The sequence below is a fragment of the Capra hircus genome, chromosome 21, assembly GCF_001704415.2.
Source record: "Capra hircus breed San Clemente chromosome 21, ASM170441v1, whole genome shotgun sequence".
NCBI lineage: Eukaryota > Metazoa > Chordata > Mammalia > Artiodactyla > Bovidae > Capra > Capra hircus.
This window is the reverse complement of record NC_030828.1, coordinates 15,707,594-15,722,981: the sequence shown is the minus strand read 5'-3', so window position 1 is coordinate 15,722,981 and position 15,388 is coordinate 15,707,594. Positions and strand designations below refer to the sequence as shown.

At 47.4% G+C, this 15,388-nt stretch overlaps 1 protein-coding gene across 8 annotated transcripts in view; it reads right to left on the bottom strand.

Annotated features, from left to right (window-relative positions):
* The window catches only part of AKAP13 (A-kinase anchoring protein 13), a 321,642-nt gene that overhangs the window by 108,081 nt on the left and 198,173 nt on the right, over positions 1-15,388 (bottom strand). Inside the window, exon 1 of one of the 8 annotated variants that reach the window (XM_018066009.1) lies at positions 2,492-3,279. The exons of the other annotated variants lie outside the window; for them this stretch is intronic. Coding sequence (XP_017921498.1) covers positions 2,492-2,572 — 81 coding nt within the window. The 5' untranslated portion in view covers positions 2,573-3,279. Of the gene's footprint in view, positions 1-2,491; positions 3,280-15,388 lie in introns of those variants that run through there. 8 annotated transcript variants of the gene reach the window in all.

Sequence of the window (15,388 nt, the reverse complement as noted above, 5' to 3'; positions counted from 1 at the left end):
TGGACACCAGTTTTTTTAAATGTCAGAACCTCAGAATGATCTCCTACCTGAAATGTCTTCCCATCATGTGCACTTACAGTACACACTGGTGATTTCTGTCAAGTCACTTACAGTAACGTGTACTTGTTTCTATTGCCTGTCTTTAAGCAATACAGAAACTTTGAAGACCTATGTGCCCCTTGGACCGAGCACCATGCTTGACACTGAACAAATCATTAATACTGTTTTCATGTAGGTCTCTCAGTGACGTGACCTTCTCTGTCTTCAAAGCAAAGAATCAGCACCAAAGCTGCCTAGCTCATCTCAAACTGGAAATAGCGTATTTTCAGGACTTTTTGTGCTTCCTTATGTGTAATAAATGCCTGTTTTCTGAGAAGTGAAGTTTCTTCTACTGAAATTCTTTGGTTATGTAAAGGTGGTATGGTGCGAAAAAAAAAAGAAAAAAGAATACAAATACAGGCACATCCAAAAAAAAAAGGGGGAAGAGAGAAAAAAATATGTCCTTTATGAGCTGTGGCCTTGTGCGGGGTAAAAAAAAACAAAACATCACATCACTCAAGTCTTTCACGGTCCTCAGCCAGGCGCAGGAGACACCTCAAACTCTTCCTAAGAAAAGGAGTCTGGGGTGGGCGTGCAGGGACCACTGCTGCCTGACCAATCCTCTCAAAGGAAGTAACGTATATAAAAGCGTTCTGTTAAAACTGTAGAGCAGCATCTGTGAAGGCAGCAAGCCTGTGCTGAGTTAGCTCCACTACTAAGGGCTGTCATGCCCCAGGAGAGTGGAGAGAGTTATGTATTTCAGCACGGCTTTCAATGCACCACATTCCTGTGATCCTAAGACTGAGACTTTCTATCCTCCCTACCCTCCTTCCCTTTCCTCCCCAGACAGGGAACATCATAAAGCATGCAAAGAGCTCAGTCATGTCTGACTCTCTGTGACCCCATGGACTGTAGCCTGCCAGGCTCCTCTGTCCACGGGTTTCTCCAGGCAAAAACACTGGAGTGGGTTGCCATTCCCTCCTCCAGAGGATCTTCCCGACACAGGGACTGGACACTCGTCTTTTGCATCCCCTGCACTGGCAGGCAGGTTCTTTACCACTAGCGCCACCTGGGAAGCCCAATATCATACAGAGTCGAGCACACAAAAATCCTAACAACTAGACTCTTCTAAACAAAGGAGGACAAAAACGAAAAAAAAAAAAAAAAAATCACTGTGATTTCATAGTGGAGCTCACGTTTCAGAGACACTAACATGAATAGTTAAGATCCTGGATCAAGTTCAAAATGCCAAGTTGCCCACTGCTCTGAGCCTCGGCCTGGCAAGTCAGAGCACCAGCTGATAGAGGTTATGGCGGACAGAGAGCAGTTCCCCACGATCGCAACCCCTCCACTGAGCCCCTCATCTGTGTCCCAAAGCGTGGTCTTAGTTCACTGGCATCCATGTCTAGCTTTCCGAGCCATGCCTGGCCTCAATGGATCAGTGGAGAAAAGGAGCGAGTCTCAAGTAACAAACTGAACTGATCAATCAATGCGAGAGCGCCCCTACTTCCCAGACTGGGACAACACATCCATTCCTCCTGAGCCTGCGGTCCCCTGGCTCCACACCCTCATCAGCTCAGGTACTGAGGTTCTCTGGCAACTCGGAAGCACTTGGTTGGCTTCCAGTTTCCCCTGTCTTTGCCAGAAAATGGCTAAACTTCCAAAAAGTGCTCCCTGAATCGTCCAGCATTCTCAGACTCCCACCTTATGGCTGGAGGAGTTCTTACTAATTTTAGACTCAAGGATGCCTTCTGTGAGCAATTAGCCGCCCAGAGGCCCCACCCCCATCCTGCCGAGACAGCCAGCATCACTAACGGGAGAAAACAAACACAGCAATTAACAGTCAGAGGCGAGACCTGTAAAGCAGTGAAACCGAGCCAGAATGGCCACTGTGCCACTTCGATAAACAGACTGAGTAGAGATCTTTCCAAAGGAAATAAATGCTATCTTCCCCCTAAGAGTTGTGAGAGAACAAAAAAGAGCAGAAAGAGCAAGGGGAAAAAAAAAAAAAAACAACTCAGGCAAAAGACAGACTAGGAGACAGAGGCAGAAGGGGAGAGACCGATAGATAATGACGCCTCTACAGACGGGGCCCCGGGGTGGGGACGATGGGGACCGAGGGACACAGACCTCTCTGGAAAAGAGCAACTGATGGCAAAGTTCTCCACCTGTGATTTACAAGAGTAGGAGGTTCTCTTGAGCAGAAGAATCCACTTTAAAGCAAGTAAAATGACGCTGAAACCTAAGTGACTCGACAATTCTGAAGTCCCCACTGTTTCTGGTCAGATATTCTGCTAGGAACCTTAAAATCACCAACCCAACTCCACAGTTGCCACTGTGCGCGCGCGCACACACACACACACACGCCTCTCAGCTCTTCTCCCAGTACAGGCTGGCCAGGGCCCCGGCTACCGGATTCAGAGGCAGGAGGCGGCTGCGGCGAGGCCCTTACCTTCAGCAGCACCACGTCCACGGTCCTGTCCACCTTGGAGATGTCACACAGGCTGTAGCGCCTCTTGTGCCGCTCATACATTTTGTCCAAACGCAGAACAGAGGACACGAGACACAGGGGCGGGGCCTACTGTAACCTGGGGGGGTCAGGGTGCTCCCGCAAGCCCCCAGGTCTGAACCTCTCGCGCGGAGCCAGAGGGGGCTTCTGCCGTCCAGACTCCTCTATGAAGAAAACCTCGAGGGGGTCAAACCACGCAGGAACCCAACTCCCTCACCGGCTGGAGAGCTTCCTGGCAGTGCCTGAGCCCCGGGGCGACGCACGCACAACTCACAGTGTCCACAGCAATCGCCCCTGGATGCTATACTTTAGTCAGATCTCGACGGAGAGAGAAGCACAGACCGTTTCCATCACGGGTGATAACTCCAGGAAAAAAATGAAGGCTTAACGGGCTACGCATGCCGGCCGACGCACGTGGCGGGGAACAGCCCAGAGCAGGCAAGAAAAAATCCAGTATGTGCCTTGTCGGGAAAAAGACAAGCAGAGAAGAAGGGAAGACAGCTCTACTTCGCAGGGATGGCAGGACAAAATTTTCTCATGAAAACCTCTTCTTGCTTAAAAAAACAAAAGCAAGGAAAAGCAGTATTTCCTTCACAGGAAAAAAAAAAAAAGGCAAGCGAACTGAAATTCTGAGATTCTGTCCAGAGAAAGAGTCTCCAGTCAGCTTGTTGATCGCCAGGCAGTAGGGCTTGGTTCTGATTTCAGCTGAAAAGTCTAAATGACAGCGGAGTGAAAGCAGGAAGGGAAAAAAAAAAAGCCCACTCCTCCTCCCGTGCTCCCTCCCTTCTGGGGCGCGGGCCCCTCTTCCCTCCCTCCCTCAGGAACGTCACAACTGGCCCTTTCGGCTCAGCACCAGCAGCCGCTGAGGCTTGAAAACCTAAAGGCAGTGCTGGGAACATGATTCATCCCCAGACGAAGAGGAGAAAAACAAGGCTTCCTTTTCCAGCCGGCTTCCTCCTCCTCCTCCTCCTCCTCTCATGCTGCTTCCTATGAAACAGGCTCTGAAGGGCACCCCAAGACGCGCCCCGCGCTGAGGTCGGGGCAGCATCCTGCACACTGCAGGCGAGCACAACACGCTTCTCTGTCCCACGAAGTCAGGGAAGTGGCCACGACCCCGGGTGCGCGCTGCAGCGCCCTGCCAGCTGCAAACCAGTGATTTAACGTGAGAAAAATGCTAGCCTGAGACTTTAGGGACATGTCTCCAGGATCCACAAGGGCTTACGGAAGTGGCCAGCAAGGCTTAGAGATCAAGAGGTCAGTTAGGTTTTTCTTTTTTTTTTTGCAGAGAGGAAGGGAGTGATGGAGTGGGTGAGCAGGAGGGGTGCTTCAAGTCCAGTGGAGAGGAGAGAAGGGACCGGTGTGCGGGCCAAGGGGAGCCCCTTGAGGGCCTTCTCCCCCTTTCGCGACCGGCCTGCGGGGGCCCCATCACTCCACACGCCCGCCCTCTGGCCCCACCCTAGCCACGATCATCAGAGGCGGACCTGCTCTTCTCACTGTTGTCAGAAATGATCTGGGAGGGAAAGGAGGAGAGAGAACTGGGGAGGACACGGGCGGGGGCGGGGGGTGGGGCAGTGGAGATGGAAAAACTGAAAGGATATTCTCCTTCTAGGAGAGTAAGGCTGCTGACGTTTCCCTCAAGGGGCCACAGGCGGAGTCCTTGGCTTGGCCCTGCCAATGAGGGTGAGGGGGCTCCAACGCCACAAGCGAAAGGAGAAGAGATTTAATACCAAAATTTCCATCAGTATCACCAACAGAGCTGATGGGGAGGCTTTCCAGGAACAATAAAAGAAGCAGAGATGGGCTGGTGAGTCACCATGTCCTCTGGCCAGGCTGTCAAGTGGCTGACCAGCTCAGAGGAGAGTGAGGCAGTGAACCCCACTAGGACGCACCTCCCTGCTCCCCCAGACACAAGGCAGCTGTGGCTCAACCAGCTCAAAGCCTGCAGCCCGTCCGTCCCAGTCTCATCCACAGGGTGGGGCGGACGGGCCCTCCCCTTCCCCATACGCCCATAGCGAGCATCGTGCTGTGACGCTACCAACGTCGACAGTGAACCAGATGTTGCTTTTCATGAGAGTGACAATGGAAAACAGACGACTGGAGAGAGAGTAGAAAGCTGTAAATAAAATTCTAACTCAGGCTTGCCCAAAGGGTGGGAACCTGGCCGGTGGCTTACGACGACTTTGAAAACCATGTGGCCTAGGAATACGAATGGAAAGATCCTTTAGGTTTTGGTGCAGGGAAAAATGGATGGTTTATTATCTTTTCTGTACAAACTTTCACCAAGCTGTCACTCAGAACTCTCCCTCCTCCCCACAGAAAGACAGAGCCGCCTCCCCTCTGTCCTCAGCATGGTTTATTCCCCACTGCCGCTCCCTTCTGTTTTAATTAGAATCAAATGTTTCCTGCTTCCAAGGTTCCCAGGCTTCTCCCTAGGGATCATAGATGCTTTAATCACCATACAGCCTCTCTATTCCCAGTCTTGTCTAACTACTGACTTCAGGGCAGATAATCTACACTGATCGAAGAGATCCTCTGCATTTGTGTTACCTGCGTGTATACTGCCTTGCAACAAAGGCAAACAAAAGAAACAAACAACAAAATCTCTGCCCTCAAAAAATTTAAAAGAAATATGTTTCACAGTAATACAACTGTCTGAAATGGCCCAGGTTACGGTTTTGAGACAGTTTTTTTTTTTTTTTTTTTTTTAAATTTCTGCTGAGATGCTGGCTTTGCGCTGCAGGCTGGAAATTGAGACTTCCTAGCTGTTCGGTACACATAAACATGTTAAGAGGATTTGGAACTGTAATTGCGTGTTCTGTTCCTTCTTGGAGAATAAAACCTCTGGGTAGGGAACACATGCCCTGGGTAGGGAACACGAATCTGCTTTGCTGTCCCTCTGGATCTGTTCGATACTCGCCACAGAAGACAGAGTCTGCGGTCCTGCGCTTTCGCTGTTGATCTGACAATTCCAAGTTTTTATCAAAAACATCTGGAACTGCCGAGCAGTTATTCTGTTAGGATTTTGAAACTCAGAAACCAATCGTTTTATTTCCAAACCAAAGCTGAGACCTATGAAGCTTCGTTTTGAGGATATGTCTTTTCCTTTAATTTTGGGAACTTAAAAAGTAAAATATGTTTATTATTTACAACTTCTTTTCACAATAGCAATTATTCACAAGATTACTTATATCTCCCTCCATCCCACACTCCAGCCACAACAAGGAGGCCTCAGTTCAGTTCAGTTGCTCAGTCGTGGGGACTCTGTGTGACCTCACGGACTGCAGCAGGCCAGGCTTCCCTGTCCACCACCAACTTCTGGAGCTTACTCAAACAAGGAGGCCTACATTCTTCAGTAGAAGCAACCAGTGCCAGAAGTCTGTTCATACCACAGGCCTGATGTATCTTATTAAAGATTCCAGAAAACAAAGTATAAAAATATTTTTATGAAATTTACTTTAACTAGAGCGTTTCTGTTCATGAGTTAAATTTTCCCTCGATATTTAATTTCAAGATCTAACACCTTATCCAAATTATTTAAGCGTTCTTATGAGTCAGCGCTATTTGGCTTGCTTTTTAGTGATGGCAGAACCCTACCTGAAGCCCCATAGCAAAGTTTCTGAAATAGGACACCATCTAGTGGGTATACTGAAGACCCAAACAGAACACAAAGGCCAGTAAGCCTCGTGGTTGGTGGGTGGGGTGTCTGCTGCTGCTGCTGAAACATTTGCTCTGTAACCTCAAAGTTCGAGCATACAGCAAGCAGTAGCCTGTCACTGGCTCGAAGACACCCCAATGATCAATTTCGTCTCTGCAAGGAGCAAAAGGTGGAAATCAAAGGTTCTTCCCACCCCTGGGTCTGTCACATCTCACTGCACACCCTGGGATAATCAGACTGACTCTTGGACCTAGGCTTCCAGAACTGGGGAGTGAGGAGGGCTGGACACTAGGTCATATCTGAAGTTCCCTCTTGATCTGCTATGGTCAGCCCGAGACTAACAAATCTGTATCACTTGCCATATAGCTCACAGGATGTGGGTGCAGCGGAGAAAGAAAAAGGAATTGAGACGTTCTCTCAAAACCTGTTGTAGAAAACAGTGTATTCTCGCATAATTATATTTCCCACCTCCACTTTTCACATGAAGTGAAAAGGAAGGAAACGACGAGCACAGTCGTCAACTTTCACGAATCTATGACTTCATTAACTTAAACATAGTCATCAAGAGCTACAGACTTGTTGGTGGCAAAATTTACTAAAATACAGATAAAACATTGATACTGTTTTTTCCTTATGAACAGCCTCCACTTGAGCAACTCCAGACTGCTGACACTAAGTCTGCTTCATATAAGATACCTGAGTATTTGAGAGAAGATGAGAAGTATTAATAGCACCTGCACTGCGCCCACAGAGGACTTCCTTTTCCATTTCAGCCTGGGTGTTTGATCAGGTGCTGCTGATCCAGGAGAGCGAGGCAGAGGCCCCCTCCCTTGCACCTCTTCCACGCCCTGCTCTGGAGGTTGCAGGAAGGTTAAAAGAGGAAAAGGGGACTAGGAAGCCCTGTAGGGCGGCGACCAGCCAACCAGCAATTCCACCCGGCAGTCCCTCTGCTTTAATCCTTTCTCATCTTTTCCAAGAAGAAACTTGAACACAAGTTAGCTGATGGCGGCAGCAAGAAGCAATTAAGATGGAAGAGAGCACGACAGAGTCTTAAAAACGTCCCTTCACCAACCTGTGAGCCTCACAGGAAAACAGGTCTCATGGAACAAGCACACAAATGTTAAATTTTACTAAAACTACCAGCAGCCTGATGATAGAAAAGGAAAGAGGAGGAGGGGAGAAAGGCAGACAGCCAGATCAGATTTCGTCTGGCAAAGTGGTGATAGGACAATTTAACCTCTAGGGCAGGTCTTCTGGAGGCAAGACTTATTAATAATTTACTGAGTGCTTCCTGCATGCCACGTGCACCCACATGTACCATTTCGCTCACTCTTCATAAAAAGCTAAAGGGTGAAATGTCACCGTCCACTTCACAGATGCAGAAAAGTACCACCGAGTTTAAATCGGGTGCATCAGGCCATGTGGGCTTCCCTGGTGCCTCAGCAGTAAAGAATCCATCTGCCAACGCAGGAGACGCAGGTTTGATCCCTGAGTCAGGAAGATCCTCTGGAGAAGGAAATGGCAACCCACTCTAGTACTCTTGCCTGGAGCATCAACCTCACGGACAGAGGAGCCTGGTAAACTAAAGTCCATAGGGTCGCAAAGAGTTGGACACGACTTAGCAACTAAACAACAAAGAGGTCACACAACTAATGAGTCTGCATTAAATTCAATTCGAGAAATCTTTCTTTCCACATGCATCTTATTTTGTCTTGAGTAATCCTCTAAACTGAAAGAAAGAACTCTCAGGGAGAAAACGTTAAGTCAAAGTTTCAGGAAACAAAACTAGAACTCAATTCTCGTATCACTGGCATTCTTTTTTTCAATCATTGGCATTCTCACATCTGATTTTACAGAAACAAAAAAGGACAGAAAAAGACTATTTTTTCAATAAAAATGACAAATGGTTCCTAATTTTAGAAAGTACCAGTAGAAAAAGTGTGTTATTACACTAAATGGACTCAACTTATTTGCCATCATTTTGATACTTGATGTTCAATTTTTTAAAATAGCTTCTCGATATGTTCATGTTACAAAAATCAGAACGCACACATCCAACAAAGAGATGAAGGGTTTTACTGACAACTGGTCTCCAGGTCTCCTTCAGAATGAGTGGCTGTACTGTTCTCAGTTTTCCTCTCGGGAACAAACATGAAGTGAAGTGAAGTGAAGTCACTTGGTCGTGTCCGACTCTTTGCAACCCCGTGGACTGTAGCCCACCAGGCTCCTCCGTCCATGGGATTTTCCAGGCAAGAATATTGGAGTCGATTGCCATTTCCTTCTCCAGGGAATCTTCCCAACCCAGGGATCGAACGCAGGTCTCCTGCATAACAGGCAGACCCTTTAACCTCTGAGCCACCATGGAACAAACATAAGTTACTTCTTAAGGCAGCTTTTAAATGAGTATCTGAAGATACTCGTCATGGCTCACCACCCTCCTCAAAGCTTCTCCTCTGGCTTGTGGTTCCCACAACTGTTCCCATGCCGCAGGGTACCCAACGGAGGGCCCTTCAGTTAGTGGGTGTCCTTCGCGTGATGTGAACACCAAGACAGAAGCCCCCTGGTGCCGAGTACCCTGGGACGACCAAGATCAACAGACACACCACACTGCTAGACGGATGTAAGCTTGTGCTGAAGCAAGTCACTTCCCACACCTTTTCGATGGACATATCAAAACAGATCTCTTTCATACTATAATCACGTGATTTTACTGTAAACCCCACTTTATACATTTTCCTCTTAAAAGTGTACTAGGTATTTTGTAAACATTTAATTTTTTTAGAATTTTCAAAGTGTCCCAAAGAATGCAGCTTTAAAATACATTAGTATTTTAAAAACCTAGACTGCTACAGATGCCAAAAACGGCAAGTTTAGTATCAATAACGATTTAAACAAGCAACAAATTCTACATGGAAGAATACTGTTGGGATTGCTACAACATCTCACGAGTCACTGTCCTGAATCTTCAATGAGCTTTTTGAAATTAGTTCAATCGTGAGACAAATAGTCCCTGAACACCTATGTTTGGCACTGAGATATAACAGAGAACCAGACGGACATTAAATGGTAAAAACAATGTGTGTGAAAAATGCCCGAATAGAGGACTCCCAGGCTACTACGAGCTCACCTGCTTTCAGAGGGAACATCGGCGTCTGGTGCGCAGGTGAGTGGCTGGGATGGGCACACTGACGACGGAAATCAACAGAGAGATGCGACACTGAGGAGCCAGAGAGCAAGAGTGGTAAACAGAGCCCGACGCTGGGAAAAAGTCAGGTCACGGGAGAGCTGGGCTTTGCTCTGCGGATGCTCCGTGGACCCTGGCTGGGGAGAGCAAGCTCGGGGGCCGTAGTGGAGCGAGGAAGGCTAAACTGCAATTTCTTTTGAATTGCTACCATTTCACAGGGGAAATTTTAAGCTCTGTCATATACTCCACCTCCTCTGGTTATCTCTGGTTATGAAGATATCTTACTCTTCAGACATAGTGCCTTAGTGAATCCTTAAAGAATGGCTGCTACAGGATGGCTAACCTGGGAATAAACACTTCAGTGCGTAAAAACCTTTCTGAGAAGGAACCAAGCATCAGCAGAGAAAATGGACCACTGACACGAGGTGAGTTCTACGTCCATTATGTCGGTTCTGCCCGAGAGACTGCGTCAGAGACCGGAGGAGAACCCTTGCGTGCACGCACTGGGTCTTGATCAGGAACATGGACAAAAGCTACTGCTTGAGGAGAGAGCAGGGTGGACAGTGTTTGGCAAGGAAATGGAAACAGAAGGGAACGGCCAACAGCTGAGAAACTCCCTTTCCATATGATCATCCATGAAAATAAGAATGACCTCATTTCATAAAACAGAGGCAAGCAGGTCAGGGAAACAGCTCTGACAACTGCAGACCCTGGTTTCCCAAGGGATGATGTCATCACCAGCGCGTCACGGCCGACTAGCCGCCGGCCAGCCAACATCGGCCAAGATTATTTATCTGTTCGACAATACTTAAATATTGGCTGAAGTTACAGGGCTCTGTGAGGTGTCACGAGAGATGTCCAGATGGATGAGACACTTTCGGGACCTTAAGGAAACAAACCAGGGACCAGGGCATGAAATGTACATATGAGAAAACTTGGGTAGTACAAATGAAACTCAGATTTCAGCAAGGAGTACAGAGCTCTGGCTGAGCTGCCCAGGCAGAAAAGTTTCATGAAGGTGGTGGTTTAACATGAAGGGACAGAAGGCCAGAAAAAGGGAGGGAGGAGGCAGGCAACCCCGATGCAGACAGAGATCGAAGGCACAAGTGCTGATGTGCGGCAGGTATGGCCGAGGCATCGGGACTCAAGACGGCGCTGTGACACTGGTCTGGACAGGCGTCCACAGCCTCGATTCCTGAAGCAGGCAGTGCCCGCCTAAAGAGTCAAGATGCTACTCGGGGCAGCAGGCAGCCGCCAGAGATGCCACAGCCTGGGAGCCGCACATCCGCGCCGTGACTCAGAAACTCTGTGCGAGTCTCCAGCCTCATCAAGGCTCCTGCTTGAGAGGATACAGCACCACGATCCTCATCCAGCCTCAAGGCGAGTAAACGGTTGGTCTCTCGAGGTTCCACAACTAGGATGTGAGGGTTCTTCCTACTTCAGTGACCCTGGTTCTTAGGACAACTGTGGCTTCTGTAATTGCCTACCTGGTCTCTCCGCCTGCCCACATTTCTATCAAGAGTCATGCTCTCTGCCAACTCTGACTCTCCTTATAACTCTGTGCTGTGAACCATGGTGTCCTCAGACCGCTGCACCGCCGTTACGAGTTCCATCCTCTGTTCTTCCTTGTGGCTGCACGCTGCTCTCTAGGTAGAATGCATCTCTCCCAGTCTCTCCGAAACTGGTCCTAGACATCCGAGAGCTAGGCTGTCTCTCATCCACAATCATAATACCTAGGACTTTTCAAAAGGCTGACCAGATTTAGTTAGTAAACAAGAGAAGAAGTCTTGGTCAGTGTTATACACAAAAGGTGAGCCATCTGGAAGAGTTTTTACACTTAAAGGACAGAAGTCCTGGCCAGACATGAAAACTGGTGCTCAAAATAATCATACCTTTAGGAAAAATTTGAATCCCACGTAAAATGAAAATGTGTCACTTTAGGAAACCACTTGACTTGTTCTTATTTTTCACTTCACAGAATGAAGAACAGCTCCAGCAAAGTCAGTCAGACGAGCCAAAAAGTGACTCAGCTTCCCATGGACAATGTCCCTTGGCCCTCCCAGGCAAACCCACAGTACAGTCATGCCTTCCAAAAAATGAAGAAGTATAACTTGCTTTTTATATCAACTGTCTTGCTTTTTATATCAACTGTCTTAAAGACAAAGGGAAAAGAGAAAAACCCTCCAAGAAGAAAATCTACTTTTTAACACTACTGACGGGAGATAAAAATAATAAAAAGACATACAGTAAAAAAAGAATACACGTAAGTATTTTGTATATTCATGCCTGTGGCATGAATACTATGGAAATACTAGTTGCTACGATAGTTTATTTTTATTATCATTGCATCTTTGCCTTCTTTTTTTAAGGAGGTGTCTAAGTCAGCTTACAATTGATGCCTTCAAATGGTGGTGCTGGAGAAGACTCTAGAGAGACCCCTGGGCAAGAAGATCAAATCAGTCGATGCTAAGGGAAATCAACTCTGAATATTCACTGGAAGGACTGATGCTGAAGCTGAAGCTCCAATACTTTGGCCACCTGATGCAAAGAAGAGTCAACTCATTGGAAAAGACCTTGATGCTGGCCAAGATTGAGGGCAGGAGGAGAAGGCAGAGACAGAGGACGAGATGGCTGGATGGCATCACCAACTCAATGGACTCGAGTTTGAGTGAACTGCAGAAGACAGTGAAGGAGAGCGGAGTCTGATGTGCTGCAGTTCAGGGGATCACAAAGGGTCAGACATGACTTACCAAGTGAACAACAGTAACAACAGAGGGTGCGTATAGGAAAAAAGCATGCAACTGAACATCCCACTCAAGTTAGAGCTGAAAGAACACAACCCTTCTGCTTTGACTCAGATCACTGTGTTCCCTCTGAAAGTATTGTGTATCATGAGACAGCAAACCAGAGGGAAAAGTCAGGCTTTCATTCCTCTGCTAAGTGGAGAAGGTGGGGAGCTGCCCCAGAAGCTAAGACTAGAGGAACGTCTCAGTATCTGAACCTGAAAGCCGAGCGCTTTTAGGGAGAAGCGGTTCTGTAAACTTTAAGGTCAAGACAGGACTGGGAACCCAGATTTAAGAGTGAGCCTTGGGGAAAAAAAGAAAAAAGCCTCTTCACATGAGGGTAAGGGAAAGAAGAAAAAGACAGATATTTATAGATGTTTTTTCCTGGCCAATCCCCAAGTGCCCAATTTGGACTGAACTGAAAATGTCCCTGAACAGTCCCTGTCCAGACAGCCAAAATACCAGTGACCGCTGGGACAGAGAGCACGCGGCTCTCGGAGGAGACTGGGAGGAAAGCGGAGGACCACGCCAGCCTCGAGGGCCTCTCCTCTCACCTGACCCCGGAAGACTCGCCCCCTGTGCTCAGGTGAGATGCGACACCTGCCTGCCTCTGAGTCCATGCTCCTTCCCTTGCACTCCTCCCCACGGAAGCAACGCCGGTCAGAAGACGCCTTCGAGTGCTATCACAGCCCAATGCCTCCACTGAACCCCTCAGTCAAAAAACTGGCCTGCCCTTCCTCTGACCCTATCAGAACTGTGCTAGCCCTCCTACTACACTTAAGTCACCCACACACTGATTATCACTGCTTTCTGGGAATCTGCAGTACAAGTTTCTTGGACCAGGAGATCTGTTTACCTGGGCTTTCCTGTAGGTTTGTTGAGCATCCAACAAACAGTTCCTATGTGAATGAAACAGTATCTACCTGTCTGAAGAGGAACTTTCAGGGAAGGTCACGCATTCCCAGGAGCCAATCAAACTGGGGCAGGCAATCTAGATTCAGAAGCTCCTTTAGTCATAAATTTACATAATTCGTGGATTTCTGATACAGAAACATGCACTCTTGTATCAAAGCGATGTCTGCTTTGCTCAACACAAACAGATGGTGTTAGTTAAACCTCATCAATAAATGGGACACGTCAGAAATTGATCAGTAAGTAAAAGAACAGAATCCTCTGCCTACCCTGAATTTTTTTTAAAACAACTGCAGTTTGGGTGGCTTCTGTAAGATCATCCCTGCTTGAGATTTATCTAACTAAATACATATTAATACAGGGTTATTATTTCATTTGTTCATAATTTTCCCCTGATATCCCACTATGTATTTTATACATACTTATATAAACATATGTACAGAATAGTCAATTCAGGACCAAGCTTCATGGAAGCATTTTGATACTTTCTCCAAAGATATGCATGTGTGTGTGCAGGTGCGCACACGTACGTGTGTGTGTGTGTGTGTGTGTGTGTGTGTGTGTTTGGGCATGTAAATTTACGCCTCAGAATACTGCATGTCACTGACTGGCCGTGCACTGTGTCAAGAGTAGCACATCTAACCAACCAGGGAGCCCGTGGAGACAGTGTAAGCAACAGGTAAGAACATGAAGTACTATTAGGGTAACCTTGTGAGCTCCCAGCTCTCAGCAGGAAGGACACAGAAGGCCTGGCTCAGTCTGTCCCTGCAGTCTGTACATGTAAGAGTATTATTAACCCTTCTCTTTTGCCTCCCCTGTGAGGATGCTATGACAATAAGCACTGTGCCCGTGCTCATTTGCTCAGTCCTGTCCAACTCTTTTGCGACCCCATGGACTCCAGCCCTCCAGACTCCTCTGTCCGTGGGACTTTCCAGGCAGGAACACTGGAGTGGGTTGCCATTCCCTTCTCCAGGGGACCCTCCCTGCACAGGGACTCAATCTGTGCCTCCTGTCTCCTGCATCTCCTGCACTGGCAGGTGGGTTCTTGTCCCACTGAGCCACTTGGGAAGCAACAGTAAGCATTAGTATTCTGAGGAGCACAATCTGTTCAATGTGGCTTGCTGTTACTATTTTTCTTTCATACAAGTAGACTTTCCCTGGGTCTGAATTCTAATGGCTCTATGCCATTCTTACACTGATAAACCCTAAGAAAACCCTTGATCTGTTCTGTGTTACTACAAAGGTCACTCAATTCTACACAGAGGTTCAATCCCAAATACTTGTGTTAATGGGTTATCAATACGAAATTTCCTATTCTCCACATAATTTTTAGCTGCAACTCCTGGCATCCCCATTAAATCAGCCTTTTCAAGCTGTACTAACAAAATGTAAAAGCATCAAATATATTTGCTATAGAAATAGGAAATCAAGAAAAAATTAAGGGAAAGAAAGAAAGAAAGAAAGAAACAGGAAATCAAATTTCAAAAGAAAGGGAATTACTTAAGGTTTTAACAGTGCCCTAAGGAGAGATGTTGACAAGTGAAGTATAATCTTCAGTCCAGTGAAGTCATACTTACAAAAAAACTGTCAATTAACTAGAAAATATGCCTTGTCAAACTACTTCCTGTGTTCCTTCTTTCAAGACACCCACCAGGCATTGTACATGATAAACGCCCATCGTGTGTGGGATGCTGTGGCAGGTCCCTAACACGGCTAAGGGAGCATCCCTGGCAGGAGGCGCGGTACTGCCAGGCTTCTTGGTTCCTAGCAGCTCCACCAAGAGCCAAGAGGAGGCTACACAAGAGGTCTGTGGCGCAGGATGACACAGCCCTTCCAAGAAGCATCTCAAAGAATCAAAGACTAAGTACCCAGGGAGGTTCCCAGGATGCATTTCACTCAAAATACCCGGTAGATAGAGAGGAGGCTGGCGTGGCTGGCAGCTGGCCTGTGGAACAGCAGAGCTGACGGGACTGTCCAAGTAATCCGAGGAGCCAGACTGTGAAGCCCTTGCCACACCACTAAGTTCAGCAAGCACCTCTAACATGACGCTGAGCAGTGGGTCTCAATGTGCGGTCTGCAAAAACTTCAAGGGCCTGGAGACCTCTTCAGGGCATCCGTGGGGTCAAAACTATTTTCATAGTCACCCTAAGATGTCATTTGCCCTTTTGCTGTATTGACATTTGCACTGACAGGCCTCAGCACAAACTAAGGCAGAGGTACCAAAGTGAACCAGCACTCCGTACTTCTTCACAGTACAGAAAACAGAAAGAAACAACACTTTCACACAGAACATCCTGGAGGAAGCT